At 46.1% G+C, this 15544-nt stretch overlaps 1 protein-coding gene across 1 annotated transcript in view; it reads right to left on the bottom strand.

The window, feature by feature from the left end:
* The window catches only part of SMURF1 (SMAD specific E3 ubiquitin protein ligase 1), a 68383-nt gene that overhangs the window by 18057 nt on the left and 34782 nt on the right, over nucleotides 1-15544 (bottom strand). The window contains exons 5-13 of the mRNA XM_011943948.1: nucleotides 12628-12761; nucleotides 12415-12480; nucleotides 10012-10087; nucleotides 7058-7299; nucleotides 6204-6288; nucleotides 5749-5826; nucleotides 4391-4537; nucleotides 2515-2713; nucleotides 548-651 (exon numbers count right to left, since the gene is read on the bottom strand). Of these exons, the coding sequence (XP_011799338.1) occupies nucleotides 548-651; nucleotides 2515-2713; nucleotides 4391-4537; nucleotides 5749-5826; nucleotides 6204-6288; nucleotides 7058-7299; nucleotides 10012-10087; nucleotides 12415-12480; nucleotides 12628-12761 (1131 nt within the window). The remainder of the gene's footprint in view (nucleotides 1-547; nucleotides 652-2514; nucleotides 2714-4390; nucleotides 4538-5748; nucleotides 5827-6203; nucleotides 6289-7057; nucleotides 7300-10011; nucleotides 10088-12414; nucleotides 12481-12627; nucleotides 12762-15544) is intronic.

A 15544-nucleotide genomic window follows, 5' to 3' on the forward strand; every position in this document is an offset into this window, starting at 1 on the left:
AAAAAAAAAAAAAAAAGAAAAATTGTCTCGAAGGTGAAAAGAGGCAGGACATGAAATAGCAGCTTTTCATCATTCTATTCTGGTTTTTTTTAAATAACATTTTCTTGAATTATTTTGACCACAATTTCAACATTTTACATAATTCTTTTGACACGAATGCGATTTACGTGCAGTTTACATGCACAAATGCAGTCCCTGCCCTGCTCCCTGCAGAAAATCCTCTACGGAGGAGAGCAAGGCCACCTCCTGTGTTAATTTCAGGAGCATGTCCTGAAATTATGTTTCAAAAGAAGGGAGTACAAGAAGTCGATTAGTGGTGATGATCACGGATATTCTGGTAGGTTATGGCAAGAGGCTGGCACGAGCATGCTCCGAGGAATTCCTATTCTCAGCAGGGTGGCTGCAGCCATCGCATGCTGGCCCGACTGCTCCAGGGAGACATCAGCCCTGCCCAGGAGTGCTTGGTGATGAGCACTGGAGAACGGCAAATGACTTCTCCTGAAAAGACGGAAATCCACGCAGCAGAGAAGGTGAATTAGCAACTCACCTGGCCACGCCACCGTAATCCAAACCTTCTTCCCCGCGGAATTTCACCATTAGCCGTTTCTTCAAGTCTTTGGGTCGCATCTTCATTATCTGGCGGTAAGACTCCTGAATAGCAACATCACAGTTTCAGAGAGAAGAACATTTCTTACTCTTCAAGTTATAAACGGTTATTGGTAATGGCGCCTGGTTAAGAATACGCATCCATTCCAATTCAAGTTTTATCTGGCTCCTAATCGGAATGTTTCTTTGGCATCTAGTATATTCCATCATCTTTTTTCTCAGTTTCTCCCTCTGAGACAACAACAAAACAAACACAATGCCAGGAAACACTAACCTTAAGGGAAACACATGTCTGTTTTCAGTGAATCACCAAGGAGTGAAGGACAAGTCTCACTAGGGTTGGTTTTTCTCTGTATAGATTAATTTCAGTGCACACTATAAACAACTTATGCATTGCAACCAAAATCAAGACGTTAGAAAGTCTGAATGCTAAGGGAGTTCTGAGCCTGTTTTTATATCTAAAGTGAAAAATCACATTTGACTTCACACTGAGTCAAAAAGCAAAAAGATTTTAAGTTTTTAAGTAAGACATAAGGTGGCTTAAGCACAGCACAGAACCCATGTGATCAGCCTGCTATTCCCTCAGACTCAGCACTTGAAGCAGAAGCCACTACATGTCCGTAGATGTAGATTCAGTAACAAGGTACTTAAAAATTTTTTTATGCTTTAAATTTAACACAATTCAAACTCCAGCAACCCAGCCGGGTGCGGTGGCCCATACCTGTAATCCCAGCACTTTGGGAGGCTGAGGTGGGCAGCTTACCTGAGGTCAGGAGTTCGAGAGCAGCCTGGCCAACATGGTGAAACCCCGTCTCTACTAAAAATACAAAAAATTAACCAGGTGTGGTGGCGGGCGCCTATAATCCCAGCTACTCGGGAGGCTGAGGCAGGAGAATTGCTTGAACCTGGGAGGTGGAGCTTACAGTGAGCCGAGATCGCACACTCCACCCCGGGCAATATAGCGAGACTCCGTCTCAAAAAAAAAAAAAAAAAAAAAAAACACTCTGGCAACCTGAGAGGGAAAGACGAAACAATCTGGTAGCGAAGTCAGTACTTCAGCGCTTTTCTAACCCTGCAACAAGGGCAGACATGCAGCAGGCAGGGCTGGGCACTGCGGCCAAGCTGCCCATCCAACACCCAGGCCCAGCCCTGGCCGTGGGGAAGGCGCTCAGCTCCCTCGCCCTGCTGTGCTCCCTCAGCACTGTCACCCAGGGGGAATCTGTGCTCTGTCTCCTTTGATCATTTCTGACAGTGTCTCCAGAAAGGAGGGCAGGAAATGGGCCACATGCCATGGAGATTTTCCCGAATGGTCAGCTTTCTTGGGAAAAGGGCCGGTCTGTTTAGAGACCTGCTCCTGCAGGAAGCCGTGTAAGGGACAGAACCTGTCCCAGGAGCCACCTGCTCCCCGCCAATTTCCACAGGAGAAGCAGGACGGCCCCCAGCCCCTGAGCTGCCCTGAGAAGGACAGCCCTCAGATGACATCTCGTACAAGAAGAGAGGAGGGAGACTGCCTGGCTCTAGGGAAGGCGCAGATTGCAGGAATATTTAACCCGCATCATGGAGACAGGGCAGTTCCCAGTATTTTTTAGTGCTAGTTTCTATATACATCTCTAGGTTTTCACCTAGAAGTGAAACTATTTAGTTATCTCCCTTTTTACCACGAGAGGAAATAAATACCGTTCCCTCCCTCTACACAGGCTGTGGTCCTGACAAACTCTGCACTTCCCTTAGTAATAAAATCAATACCTGAAATACCAAGAGAAAGAAGGGTTCCCTGAAACGCAGACATCACCCACAAAGCAGTTCATTTAAAGCAGCCCTTTAAAACAAAGGCATTTGAGATTCCTTTGTCTGAGCTGCCTTATTTGTTTCTGAACAGGGTCTGGGCAGTGGCCCTGAACTCTCTACCTCAAAGATTTCTTCTCTGGACACTTCGATGCGGCAGTGACCAGCTTGGGGCTGCTGAAGCGACAGTTCGTGTCTGAGGACTTTCAGCTTCTGGACTAGATCTCTTTCGTATCTCTGGGCAGGAAGCTCCTCGTCCTCCAGAGAGCCCTCGCTGGGCAGTGGCAGCGGCTGGCTGGGCTCCTTGAGTTGGCACTGGTGACTTGGGAAGAGACGCAGAGAGTCACTCTGAAGTCCTGGCCAGGGGAGCTGCAAGCACCCACGTACGCGACAGGGTCGGTGGAGAGGGCTTGCTACATGCACCTTCAGGGAGAATTTGCTTCCCTGATGGCATAACCATGTACCTAGCTAGCTGTGTAAAAGTCGCTGATGGCCACATTAGCCTAAATATACAGTCTACAGTACAATAAAGGAGGTACCCCAGGCCGGGCGTGGTGGCTCAAGCCTGTAATCCGAGCACTTTGGGAGGCCGAGGCAGGTGAATCACCTGAGGTCAGGAGTTCGAGACCAGCCTGGACAACATGGTGAAACCCGGTCTCTACTAAAAATACAAAAAATTAGCCAGTTGTGGTGGTGGGCACCTATAATCCCAGTTACTTAGGAGGCTGAGACAGGAAAATCACTTGAACCCGGGAAGCGGAGGTTGCAGTGAGCCGAGATCGCGCCACTGCCCTCCAGCCTGGGCGACAGAGCCAGACTCTGTCTCAAAAAAAAAAGGGAGGTACCCCAATTCCAAGCAACCACTTATCTCGCACATTACTACTACAAATAAAAATGGAAATGGTTGTCATTTATTATGCATCTATTACACACCCATGAGACGGACCAATGTACCATCAGATGCACCTTGGCAGTAAGAATGAAATGGAGATGATGGGAAAAAATTTTAAAGGAGATAACAGTGTAGAGCTCAAATGAAATCTAATGATAGGCACAACAGAGCGCTCGAGTGAAATCTAATGAAAACCATCCCTCATTTTTACCGCCAAGAGATTTCCACAGCTGCTCACTGAGAGCAAACTTTCAGTAAAATAAAAGCAGTAGGATTAGTACGGTGACAAAGTGGCAGTTGTCCGGTTTAAGTTTTGCCACTGAGACACAGAGCTGTCGGTTAAAAGAGCTATGTCGAGGGCGGGCGCAGTGGCTCATGCCTGTAATCCCAGCACTTCGGGAGGCCAAGACAGGCAGATCACCCGAAGTCAGGAATTTGGGACCAGCTTGGCCAACGTGGCAAAATCCCATCTCTACTAAAAAAACAATAAATTAGCCAGGTATGGTGGCAGGCGCCTGTGATCCCAGCTACTCAGTAGGCTGAGGCAGGAGAATCACTTGAACCAGGGAGACGGAGCTTGCAGTGAGCCGAGATCGAGCCACTGCACTCCAGCCTGGGTGACAGAGCGGGACTCTGTCTCAAAATTTAAAAAAGAGCTATATGGGATGTTTGGCTCTGAGAACACAACAGGCCTAGAACACTAACTATGGGATCCAAGATAATTCCCAGTTCCAAGGTATCCAGTTCCCCATCGTGCAGGCACTAGGGGGGACATCGCCTATCTCTACTTCTCAACCTAAGGGCCGCATGTTTCATGAGAGCACTGCCTGCAGAAGCTTCCTTCATGAAGCTGCCTAAGACCCCCATCTCAGTAAATTTTATCTAGGCTGCAAGTAAGAAAAGGGTAGCAGCAATCTAGGGCTTCAGTGCTCTTCACAGCTAATTTAAGAGTTTAAAATATGCAGTTATCCACCAGATATCTAACATCATTTTGACCACGCTTATTACCCAACCGGCAAGGCAGTCAATACATTCACACAAATCAGTCCAAGAAAGCATTCAATTATCAATAAAAGAGATCAGCAAAAACTATTTTTAAAGTCTTACTTCATGATGTGGTGTAACCTTGGGTCTGTAAACTGGGTTGTTCGGTTATTATGATCTACAAAATATATCCTCCCAGAAACTGTACTTCTGACTTCCCAGCCTGGCGGCAGTGGTCCAAGTTCATCACAGTTCACACTGTTAAGGTCTCTACCAAAATGGAAGATACAGAGAGATTTATCCAACTGAGTACAGAGGAATGAGGCCAGAAGTCAGCAACAGAAGCCACAGAGGTTCCTTATCAAGGTGTCTGTGTCCCAGCTCTGCTAAGATGGACCTTCGTGGTGCTACTTACACCAAACCTCCACTCAGTCCAGGCCCCTCTGTTGCAAACAGCAGCAACATCCAAGAGATTAAAAACCAAACTTTCAGGCTGGGTGCGGTGGCTCACACCTGTAATCCCAGCACTCTGGGAGGCGGGCAGATCACCTGAGGTCAGGAGTTCAAGACCATCCTGGCCAACATGATGAAACCCCGTCTCTACTAATAATACAAAAATTAGTTGGGTGTGGTGGCGGGTGCCTGTAATCCCAGTACTTGGGAAGCTGAGGCAGGAGAATCGTTTGAACCCGGGAGGTGGAGGTTGCAGTGAGCCCAGATCACACCATTGCACTCCAGCCTGGGTGACAAGAGCAAAATTCCATCTCAAAAAAAAAAAAAAAAAAATAGGAAGTTTGAGAGCTTATAACCATGATAAGGAACAGGGGCTCCCCACAGAATATCATTTCTTATACGAAAGAAGGCCCAAATAGCAGGAAGTATCTTAGTGCTGTCAGAAAACTAACTGAATTCACAGGTGTCATTAAACGCTCCAGGCCAGAAGGGTTTCTTCACTGGAAAGTTCCCAGACAGCACCAAGCTTTTCAGGACTAAGGGAGAATACAGGAACATGCATTCAGAAACTTGCAATTCTAAACAGTTGCAGGACAAGCCATTCTCATTTTCAAATGGGGTTTTTGTTCAACAAGTATTTTCCACGCTAAGAATGATTAATTATTCTCCTGATTAATAATTTCAACACCATCTACAGTCAGAAGGGAGCACAGCTTTACCAACCAAGATGTGTTTCTAATTAACACAAAAGCCTGTCATTTCTAACGGGGTACAAAAGAGACACCGCATTCGTTTGCAGGTAATATATTTCCAGTCTCATTATAGGTACTGAGTCATAAATTAAACATAGATCTGGAAAATCAAAGACAGGAAGTTTATTCTCAGATGAAACAAATTATGAATAAAAAGGAACTAAGTATTACCAAAAATCATATTAGGTAGTAATGCTATTCCAAAAGGAAATAAAAAGCAAAGAAAAGAAAAAAAGAAACTTAACTCTGTTATGGGGTGGGGGGGGTCTCTCTAACCTGGGCTCAGATGTATGGCCTTGCAGAAGGAATTCGTATAGAAAAGCTTCATCTCCCCCAGGAATGGTCCCCAAGGGACTGAGGCAATGGGGACAGTAAAGTAGAAGACAGAGAGGGTAACAGAGTCTTTATATTTCCTTGACTTAGGATAGAAAATTTTAAGCATATAAAAAATGAGCGATCATAAGGAATCGCTGTGTAACCAACTTCAGCAATGATCACGGTCAACCTTGTTTCAAAGGTCAACAATGACTCCTGGTCAACCTTCTTTCAAACGTACCCCTGGCCACTCCCCCCACCCCAGCTTATCTGAAGGAAATCCCAGACATCAATATCATCTCATTCATCAATATATTTAGTTTAAAACAAGAGCAACACATCTGGGAGAGGGTACTGGCTTTTCAAGTCAACCGCTGGAAAGACAGCTGGGAGGGTGTGCGTTTCAGGAGGCTTACCTTGGTATCCTGGGGTCGTGCCACGTGCTAACTCCGGTCTGTGTGTGCAAAAAGTAAACCTGGCCCTGGACTGTTGTTCTTTGTTCTACACAAGAAATCAGGGATCCAAATTAGACAACTTCAGTTCCAGGGAGAGTCTGTAACCAACCCTCGATGCCCTCCCTTCTGGTATTATCTACATCTAGCTAACACTCCCCGTCTTCTCCCAGTTCTTCTGAGGTGGCCAGATAATCCCCTCTTCTCCGTCTTGCCCCATGCTCTCCTTTCCAGAGCACTACAGACACCCTCATCTAGCCTACATGTTATCTTGGTTGGCTCTGGTCTTCGTTTGCCTAAGATTTTCACTTGATTTCTAGACTGGGAGATGTGGAGCAATTGCTGAAAATTCACGCTTAGCTAGATTTAGCACCATTTTCTTCCAGTTGTCTTTACATTGCCACAATTATCAAATGGCATAGCCATGCAAACATCTGCACTTACGGCACAAACAGGTTACTCAAAAAGGGTTAAAGGCCGGGCGCGGTGGCTCACGTCTGTAATCCCAGCACTTGGGCGGCTGAGGCAAGCGGATCACTTGAGCCCAGGAGTTTGAGACCAGCCTGGGCAACACAGCGAGACCCATTCTCTATAAAAAATACAAAAATTAGCCAGGCATGATGGCGTGTGCCTGTAATCCCAGCTACTCAGGAGGATCACGTGAGCTAGGGAGGTCAAGGCTGCCGTAAGCCATGATCATGCCACTGCACTCCAGCATGGGTGACAGAGCAAGACCTTGTCTCAAAAAAAAAAAAAAAAAGTCAAGCTCGTGGAAACAGGGCAGATGGCACTGGCCACAGCAGGGTACATTCTCTCACCGTAGCCTTCAGGCAGTTCCGGGGACTGGTGGCCATGTGGTCGGTTCTGGGGCGTCTGTAGTGGACCTCGCACATCAGGATTTCGAAGCCGCTGTGCCTGAAGTCTTTGATCTTGACTTGGGGACTCCACAAACCTGCAGTTCCCTCCTCCGGCAGCAGCACCGGTGCTATCTGTGTAAGGGGCTGGTTCCTCCATGAAGCAGCTGAGCGGCCTCCCAGGCCCTGAGTCTTCATACACCGATCTGAAAGGGACAGAGCAGGCAGGCATGGTGTCACCAGGGAGGAGTCACAAGACCAGCGCCTTAGGGCTAGTGTCCTGGGGACACCGTCACATACATTCATTTGCTTTCCTTTAACAATATCCAGTGTTCCAAGGGCCTAGTTTTGTAAAATTCACCCTGTGCCACTCAAACAGAAAGACAGATTCTTCTAAGAGGAACAGGTGGCCGGAGTGTCCCCAAGGCCAACTGTACAGTTTCACCGTAGGGTAGACTGGAATGATTAGAAGAAACCAGACTTAGACTATGAGGAGTTCGTGAAATGAGATCTCATTTTTCTTGATTTAAAATCACATCCAGGCCGGGTGCGGTGGCTCACGCCTGTAATCCCAACTTCAGGAGGCCGAGGTGGGCAGATCACTTGAGGTCAGGAGTTCAAGACCAGCCTGACCAACATGGTGAAACCCCATCTCTACTAAAAATACAAAAATTAGCTGGGCGTGGTGGCACATGCCCGTGGTCCCAGCTACTTGGGAGGCTGAGGCACGAGAATTGCTTGAACCCAGGAGGTTGCAGTGAGCCGAGATTGCGCCATTGTACTCCAGTCTGGGTGACAGAGCAAGACTCCATCTTGAAAATAAAATAAAATAAAATCATTTTACTCCATTTTCCTTGTTATTTTACTCTATAATGAAACTCCTGGTTACATAAAATATCAAAATACCTTTAGGTACTTTTTTTTTTTTTTTTTTTTAGACGGAGTCTCGCTCTGTCGCCCAGGCTGGAGTGCAGTGGTGCAATCTCGGCTCACTGCAAGCTCCACCTCCCGGGTTCACGCCATTCTCCTGCCTCAGCCTCCGAAGTAGCTGGGACTACAGGCGCCCGCCACCTCGCCTGGCTAGTTTTTTTTTTGTATTTTTTAGTAGAGACGGGGTTTCACCATGTTAGCCAGGATGGTCTCCATCTCCTGACCTCGTGATCTGCCCATCTCGGCCTCCCAAAGTGCTGGGATTACAGGCTTGAGCCACCCTTTAGGTACTTTTTAAACATCAATCTTTACCCCCTGAGCAATTCTGAAGACAATTTACCTTAATAGGCTGCTGCCCCTTAGAAGCAAATACTTTTTTAAAATCTTGGATTGAAAAATTTCAAATATGTACAAAAAATGAAAGACCAGTACAATGAACCCCCCGTGTCCCCCCCTCCCAGCTAACCATCATCCAATGTCCACTCTTCCAATCCCTCCCCACCAACCCCAACGTTTTATGACTTCATCCTTAAATATTTCAGCCTCTAAAAGGATCTATACTGTCCCTCTAAAAGACAAGGACTTTTTCCATTATCACGACTAAAAAATGTTCCTTAATTTTTTAAAAAATCAAATGCCAGTGTTCAGAGTTCTCCAACTGTCTCATAAATCAGGATCCAAAGTCCACACCTTGCATGTGTAGCTATGTCTCAAGTTTGTTTTAATAGGAATTGTTGACAGTTCTGCTTCCCTCCTGTCTTTGCTTTCCTCGCAGTCTATCTGTTGAAGACAGTGGGTTGTCTGTCCTACAGAGGGCCCCTTTCTGGATGTTTGTTGATTACATTCCCGTGGGGCCGTGAGACACACTCCTGGTCCCCTGTATTTCCAAGAGGTGTGTTCATGTTGGATCATCTCTCTTCTGTGATGTTCTTAGCAATTATTGCTTGTTGGCCAGGTCCATTAATTCATGGGGGACTGCAAAATTGTGACAGTGACCAATGACAGAAAGTTCGGCAGTTTGTTTTATTTTTTAGTGTGTTGAGTTCTTTCCCCTGTCATTATGAACCCAAGGATTTTTAATACATTTGATATGTTCCAAATTCATGACAGTTATAATTCTTTTCTTTTCTTTGAGCCAGGGTCTTGCTGTGTCGCCCAAGGTGGAGGGCAGTGGTGTCATCAGGGTTCCCTGCAACTGCAAACTCCTGGACTCAAAGCAATCCTCCCGCCTCAGCTTCCCTAGCAGCTGGGACTATAGGTGCATGCCACCATGTCCAGCTAATTTCTTATTTTTTATTTTTTGGTAGAGACAAAGTCTCACTATGTTGCCCTGGCTGGTCTCAAACTCGAGACCAAAGCCTCCGGCTACCTTGGCCTCCCAAAGTGCTGGGATTACAGGCAGTTATAATTCTTACTGATGCTCAAACTCACCCATCTTTGGCCCATGGGAGCCTCTTTCATTGGATTCTGAGTCTTTCAGGCACAACCTGAATTGTTGTTGTTTTTTGGTTTTTTTGTTTTTGAGACAGAGTCTCACTCTGTCACCCAGGCTGCAGTGCAGTGGCGCAATCTCTGCTCACTGCAACCTCCTCCTCCCAGGTTCAAGCAATTCTCCTGCCTCAGCCTCCCGAGTAGGCTGGAACTATAGGCTCCCGCCACCACGCCTGGCTAATTTTTTGTATTTTTAGTAGAGATGGGATTTCACCATGTTAGCCAGGATGGTCTTGATCTCCTGACCTCGTGATCCACCCGCCTCAGCCTCCCAAACTGCTGGGATTACAGGCGTGAGCCACCGCGCCCGGCCAACCCCAGTTGTTTTTACAGCTTCCTTTATAGACAAGTAAACTAGTTCACAGTTTTATCCCAACATCCTGTATGCATCTCAAGCATTCTGCAGAGTGACTTAAGGAGGGAAGGGCACTTTCCTATAGGCCGAGAGGTTAAGGCAGCAGAGAACTCGGCCCGCCTCTCGCTGTGGTCATACGTACCCTTCATTTTCTAACAGTCCCCTGCAGTCCACCACCGAGCCGCCGGTTCCTATTCTGTCTCGTGTCTGTAAACTGACTAAAAGAGAAAAGAACGACTTGTGTTAAAACCCAGCGGGGTTTACATAATTATAACACAGTGAGTCACTGCTCATTTAGCATTTATGTACAATATCATAAAAACGAGGCATATGTGTGTGCATACACACATATATTCCTATGCTTTTGAACACGAAGCATTTTACTCTGGTAGCCGCGTGCTACTTGGAACATTCCTTGTAAATGTGGTGTAGAAAACGGTGCTATGTTTCTTCTGGTCTCCATAAAAATAACAATGCAATATTCAGTCCCTCTAAGTTATTTTTAAGAAGATTTATTTTTTAAGAAGACTTTTTTTGGGCCGGGCACAGTGGCTCGTGCCTGTTATCCCAGCACTTAGGGAGGCCGAGACAGGTGGATCGCCTGAGCTCAGGAGTTTGAGACCAGCCTGGGCAACGTGGCAAAATCCCATCTCTACTAAAAATACAAAAATTAGCTGGGCGTGGTGGCGCACACTTGTAGTCCCAGCTACTTGGGAGGCTGAGGCAGGAGAATTGCTTGAACCCAGGAGGTGGAGATCCTTACAGTGAGCTAAGATCACACCACCAAACTGCAGCAGGGGTGACAGAGCGAGACTCTGTCTCCAAAAAAAATTGAAAATTAAAAAAAAATAAAGAAGTTTTTTGCGGGGGGATTAAGTCTCACTGTGTTGCCCAGGCTGGCCTCAAACTCCTGGGCTCAAGCGATCCTCCTGCCTCAGCCTCAGAGTAGCTAGACTACAGGCATGTGCCACTGAGCCCGGTTTTTATTTCTTAAGAACATTCTGACTTAAGTTTAATGAAGACACAGAGAGGCCAGGCACGGTGGCTCACATCTGTAACACCAGCACATTGAGAGACTAAGGCGGGTGGATCACCTGAGACCAGGAGTTCCAGACCAGCCTGGCCAACATGGCAAAACTCCATCTCTACTAAAAACACAAAAAATCACCCAGGCGTGGTGGCGGGCAGCTGTAACCCCAGCTACTCGGGAGGCTGAGGCAGGAGAATCGCTTAAACCCGGGAGGCGGAGCTTGCAGTGAGCTGAGATCGCGCCACCGCACTCCAGCCTGGGCGACGGAGCAAGATTCAGTCTCAAAAAAATAAATGAATCAAGACACAGAGAGTACATTTAGCATCTGCAAAGTCTAAGTGAATCTAAATATTTATTCTCTATCTTTACTATGAACAAGACTTTTAGAAAGTTGTTTTCAGTTACTCGTTTTTCTCCCTGGCACATCCCTCCACAAAGAAAAAAAAAAAGAAATTACACACAGGGAAGCATTCAGTGAGAACTTTTTCATGATGGTGGATTTCAGGGTGTATGCCTGCACTATTCCTTTATCTTGAGTCAGGTCTACACAGGACAATACCTACAAGATTTGGAGTTATAATCACTCCAGTGTGCTGCAGAGAGACCGTTTTGATTCCCTGCAGCAGTGCTTACAGGTCAGTATCTCAGTTACCCTAAAATACTACTAACACAAATGGGTGGATAATAGGGTGAGCTGTTTAACAGCGAAATCACTTCCAACAGACTGCCTCTAGCCAAACTCTGTAACGTTAGCACACTTTAATTTTTCATTCTAAATAATGCCATCCCCTGGCTGTAGAGATTATATTACATGGAATTCTTCACAACTCTTTGCTTTTTACGTATATGATGGGGCTTCCAGAAGCAACTATTTCCCAACTCCTGTATGTGCGGCCACCATTCTTATTGTCTACCCTTGGATAATGCAGTCACAAATGTAGTGTCCATAAACGTGATGATTAAAATTACATTTAAAATTCTAACCCTAAATCTTTCTGTACCCGAGTCATTTTAACTCAACTTTAAAAGCCAGGAGAAGGGGGCCGGGCGCAGTGGTTCACATCTGTAAGCCCAGCACTTTGGGAGGCCGAGGCGGGCAGATCACATGAGGTCAGGAGATTGAGACCAGCCTGGCCAACATGGTGAAACTCCATCTCTACTAAAAATACAAAAATTAGCCAGGCGTGGTGGCTCACACTTGTGGTCCCAAGTACTCGGGAGGCTGAGGCAGGAGAATCGCTTGAACCCAGGAGGCGGAGGTTGCAGTGAGCCGAGATCTCACCACTGCACTCCATCCCCAAAAAAAAAGAAAAAACAGAAGGAAAAAAAAAAAGCCAGGAGAAGGGAATTAGATAAAATAATAAAACTTCCTAGTACTGAAGAGAAGGCCCCGTATGTGGTCTGGCCTCTGAGGCCCGTCGGCATCGTCAGTGCCTGTATGTGAGTTCTCGGCGACGAAGGGTTGAATGTAAGTTCTAGAAAAGCATCTCTTTACACAGACAAGAAAGTTCTTACCCACTATCTGGCCACGAACTGCATCAGTATCTGAGGGGTTTAGTTTGCATAGATCCAAACGCTGGTCTGTAAACAAACAATTCAAAACTTAACCCAAGGAATGTGAACTAGGGAGGAAGGCAGGAATTCAGTATTCAGCAATCGAAACAGAAAACGATGCCTCCTAAGATTTCTTCGGTTGCATTAAAAGGCAGGAAAGCGTTAGGTTCTTACATCCAGTATCTTTTAATCTGCTGATGGCGTTGGAAAGCAGCCGCACACAGCCCAGGAAGCCAGCTCCCTGTTTCTTGTGAATTTTCTTGTGGTTCCACACGCTAATGGTTATGGAATCCGTTTTCCCAACATATCTGGAAAGAAAGTGCAAAACTCATTTTCAGTTGTGTTTCTTTCTTTCTTTCTTTTTTTTTTTTTTTTTCCGAGATCGAATCCTGCTCTGTTGCCCCCAGGCTGGAGCGCAGTTGCGTGATGGCTCACTGCAACTTCCGCCTCCCAAGTTCAAGTGATTCTCCTGCCTCAGCCTCACGAGTAGCTGGGACTACAGGCGTGCATCACCACACCCAGCTAATTTTTGTCTTTTTAGTAGAGACGGGGTTTCGCCATGTGGCCAGGTTGGTCTTGAACTCCTAACCTCAGGTGATCTGCCTGCCTTGGCCTCCCAAAGTGCGGGGATTACAGGCATGAGCCACCATGCCCAGCCTTTAATTGTATTTCTGAATAATGATAGCTCAATGCGATTTTCTCTTTAAGAAACCTTATAGAATAATGTTGCCTCTGTATTACACATATAACAGGCATTTAAGAAATACGTGCCCATTAATTTCAACTGGCTGGGAAGAAGAATTACTTTGCTCCTTATGGAAGGGGCAAATGTAGATAACCACATGATAATAATAATCTCATAACAAACTTACTATATTTTATTTATTTTTATTTTTATTTTTTTGAGACAGAATTTCGCTCTTGTCGCCCAGGCTGGAGTGCAATGGCGCAGTCTCGGCTCTCTGCAACCTCCGCCTCCTGGGTTCAAGGAATTCTCCTGCCTCAGCCTCCTCAGCAGCTGAGATTACAGGTACCTGCCATCATGCCTGGCTAATTTTTGTATTTTTAGTAGAGACGGGATTTCACCATGTTGGCCAGGCTGGCTGGTCTTAACCTCCTGACCTCAGGTGATCCACCTGCCTCGGCCTCCCAAAGTGCTTGGATTACAGGTGTGAGCCACTGCACCCGGCAAATTTACTGTATTTTAATAGTTGCATAGGACAGTAACATGATTCATAAATTCTCACCAATTAGGTTTGATATAGAATACTGCTTTGTAACAAGGGACTACTTACAAACCTACGGATCTATTCAAAGTACACAAGAGGACACTAAGACATTAAACCTCCATTTACTGTCACTGCAAGTCAACCCCAGAGAGAGGAACTCAGCCCACTTACAGAGCCTCGGTGTCACTGAAACTCAATCTTAGAATATAAATCTTAAAAATCCCACCCAAGGCTGGGCACAGTGGCTCACGCCTGTAATCCCAGCACTTTGGGAGGCCAAGGCGGGCGGATCACGAGGTCAGGAGATTGAGACCATCCTGGCTAACATGGTGAAACCCCGTCCCTACTAAAAATACAAAACATTAGCCGGGCATAGTGGTGGGCGCCTGTAGTCCCAGCTACTCGGGAGGCTGAGGCAGGAGAATGGCGTGAACCCGGGAGGCAGAGCTTGCAATGAGCCAAGATCTTGCCACTGCACTCCAGCCTGGGTAACAGAGTGAGACTCTGTCTCAAAAAATAAAATAAAATAAAAATAAAAATCCCACCCAACACAGTATAATTTGTGTTAATTAAAAGACAATAATCTTTCAGGATTACTTTGATGAAAATATCTTAGTAGGAATATGAAAACTTGGATGCATATAAAATAGTGGTCTTCATGGCCGGGCGCAGTGGCTCACGCCTATGATCCCAGCACTTTGGGAGGCTGAGGCAGGTGGAGACTGGCCAACGTGGTGAAACCCATCTCTACTAAAAATACAAAAATTAGCCGGGCATGGTAGCGGGCACCTGTAATCCCAGTTACTCGGGAGGCTGAGGAATGAGAATTGCTTGAACCGAAGAGGAGGAGGTTGCGGTGAGCCGAGATTGCACCACTGCGCTCCAGCCTGGGCAACAGAGTGAGACTCTGTTTTAAAAAAAAATTAAATTAAATTTAAAAATAAAATAAAATAGTGGTCTTCAAAGTACAATCCAGTTTTTGAATGAATATAAGAAATTGTCTGATGGCTTTGATCAAATAAAACTGTATTTTCTGTTGCAGAAAATATATATGTACTAAAGAGCAAAAATTTCCAAAGTCAACAGAAACATATAGTCATAATAATGCATCTTTTAGGCAGAGCACTGGTGGCTCCTACCTGTAATCCCAGCACTTTGGGCAGCTGAGGCGGGTGGATCATGAGGTCAGGAGTTCAAGACCAGCCTGGCCAAGATGGTGAAACCCCGTCTATACTAAAACTACAAAAATTAGTTGGGCATGGTTGCGGGTGCCTGTAATCCCAGCTACTCAGGAGGCTGAGGCAGGAGAATCGTTTGAATCCAGGAGGTGGAGGTCGCAGTGAGCTGAGATCACATCACTGCACACTCTAGCCTGGGTGACAAAGCAAGACTCCGTCTCAAAAAAAAAAAAAAATGCATTTTTTAGGTAGAAACTACAACTAGGTTTAGGGTTTTGCTGAAAAACAGTAGCACGTGGAGTTTACAAACTACAGCCTCTTTTCCTGCTAAAATGGCCAGGAGATTGAAAAGTTTGAGGATCACAGGTATGAAACCAAACCATAAAAAATCTATGAAAATGCCAAATGCAGTCGGGCACGGTGGCTCACACCTGTAATCTCAACACTATGGGAGGCTAAGGTGGGCAGATCACTTGAGATCAGGAGTTCAGGACCAGACTGGCCAACATGGTGAAACCCCGTCTCTACTAAAAAATACAAATATTAGCTGGGCGTGGTGGTGTATGCCCATAATCCCAGCTACTTGTGAGGCTAAGGTAGGAGAATCGCTTGTACCCGGGAGGCAGAGGTTGCAGTGAGCTGAGATCGCGCCACTGCACTCCAGCCTGGGTGACAGAGTAAGAC

This window comes from Colobus angolensis, unplaced genomic scaffold, assembly GCF_000951035.1.
Source record: "Colobus angolensis palliatus isolate OR3802 unplaced genomic scaffold, Cang.pa_1.0 Scaffold222, whole genome shotgun sequence".
NCBI lineage: Eukaryota > Metazoa > Chordata > Mammalia > Primates > Cercopithecidae > Colobus > Colobus angolensis.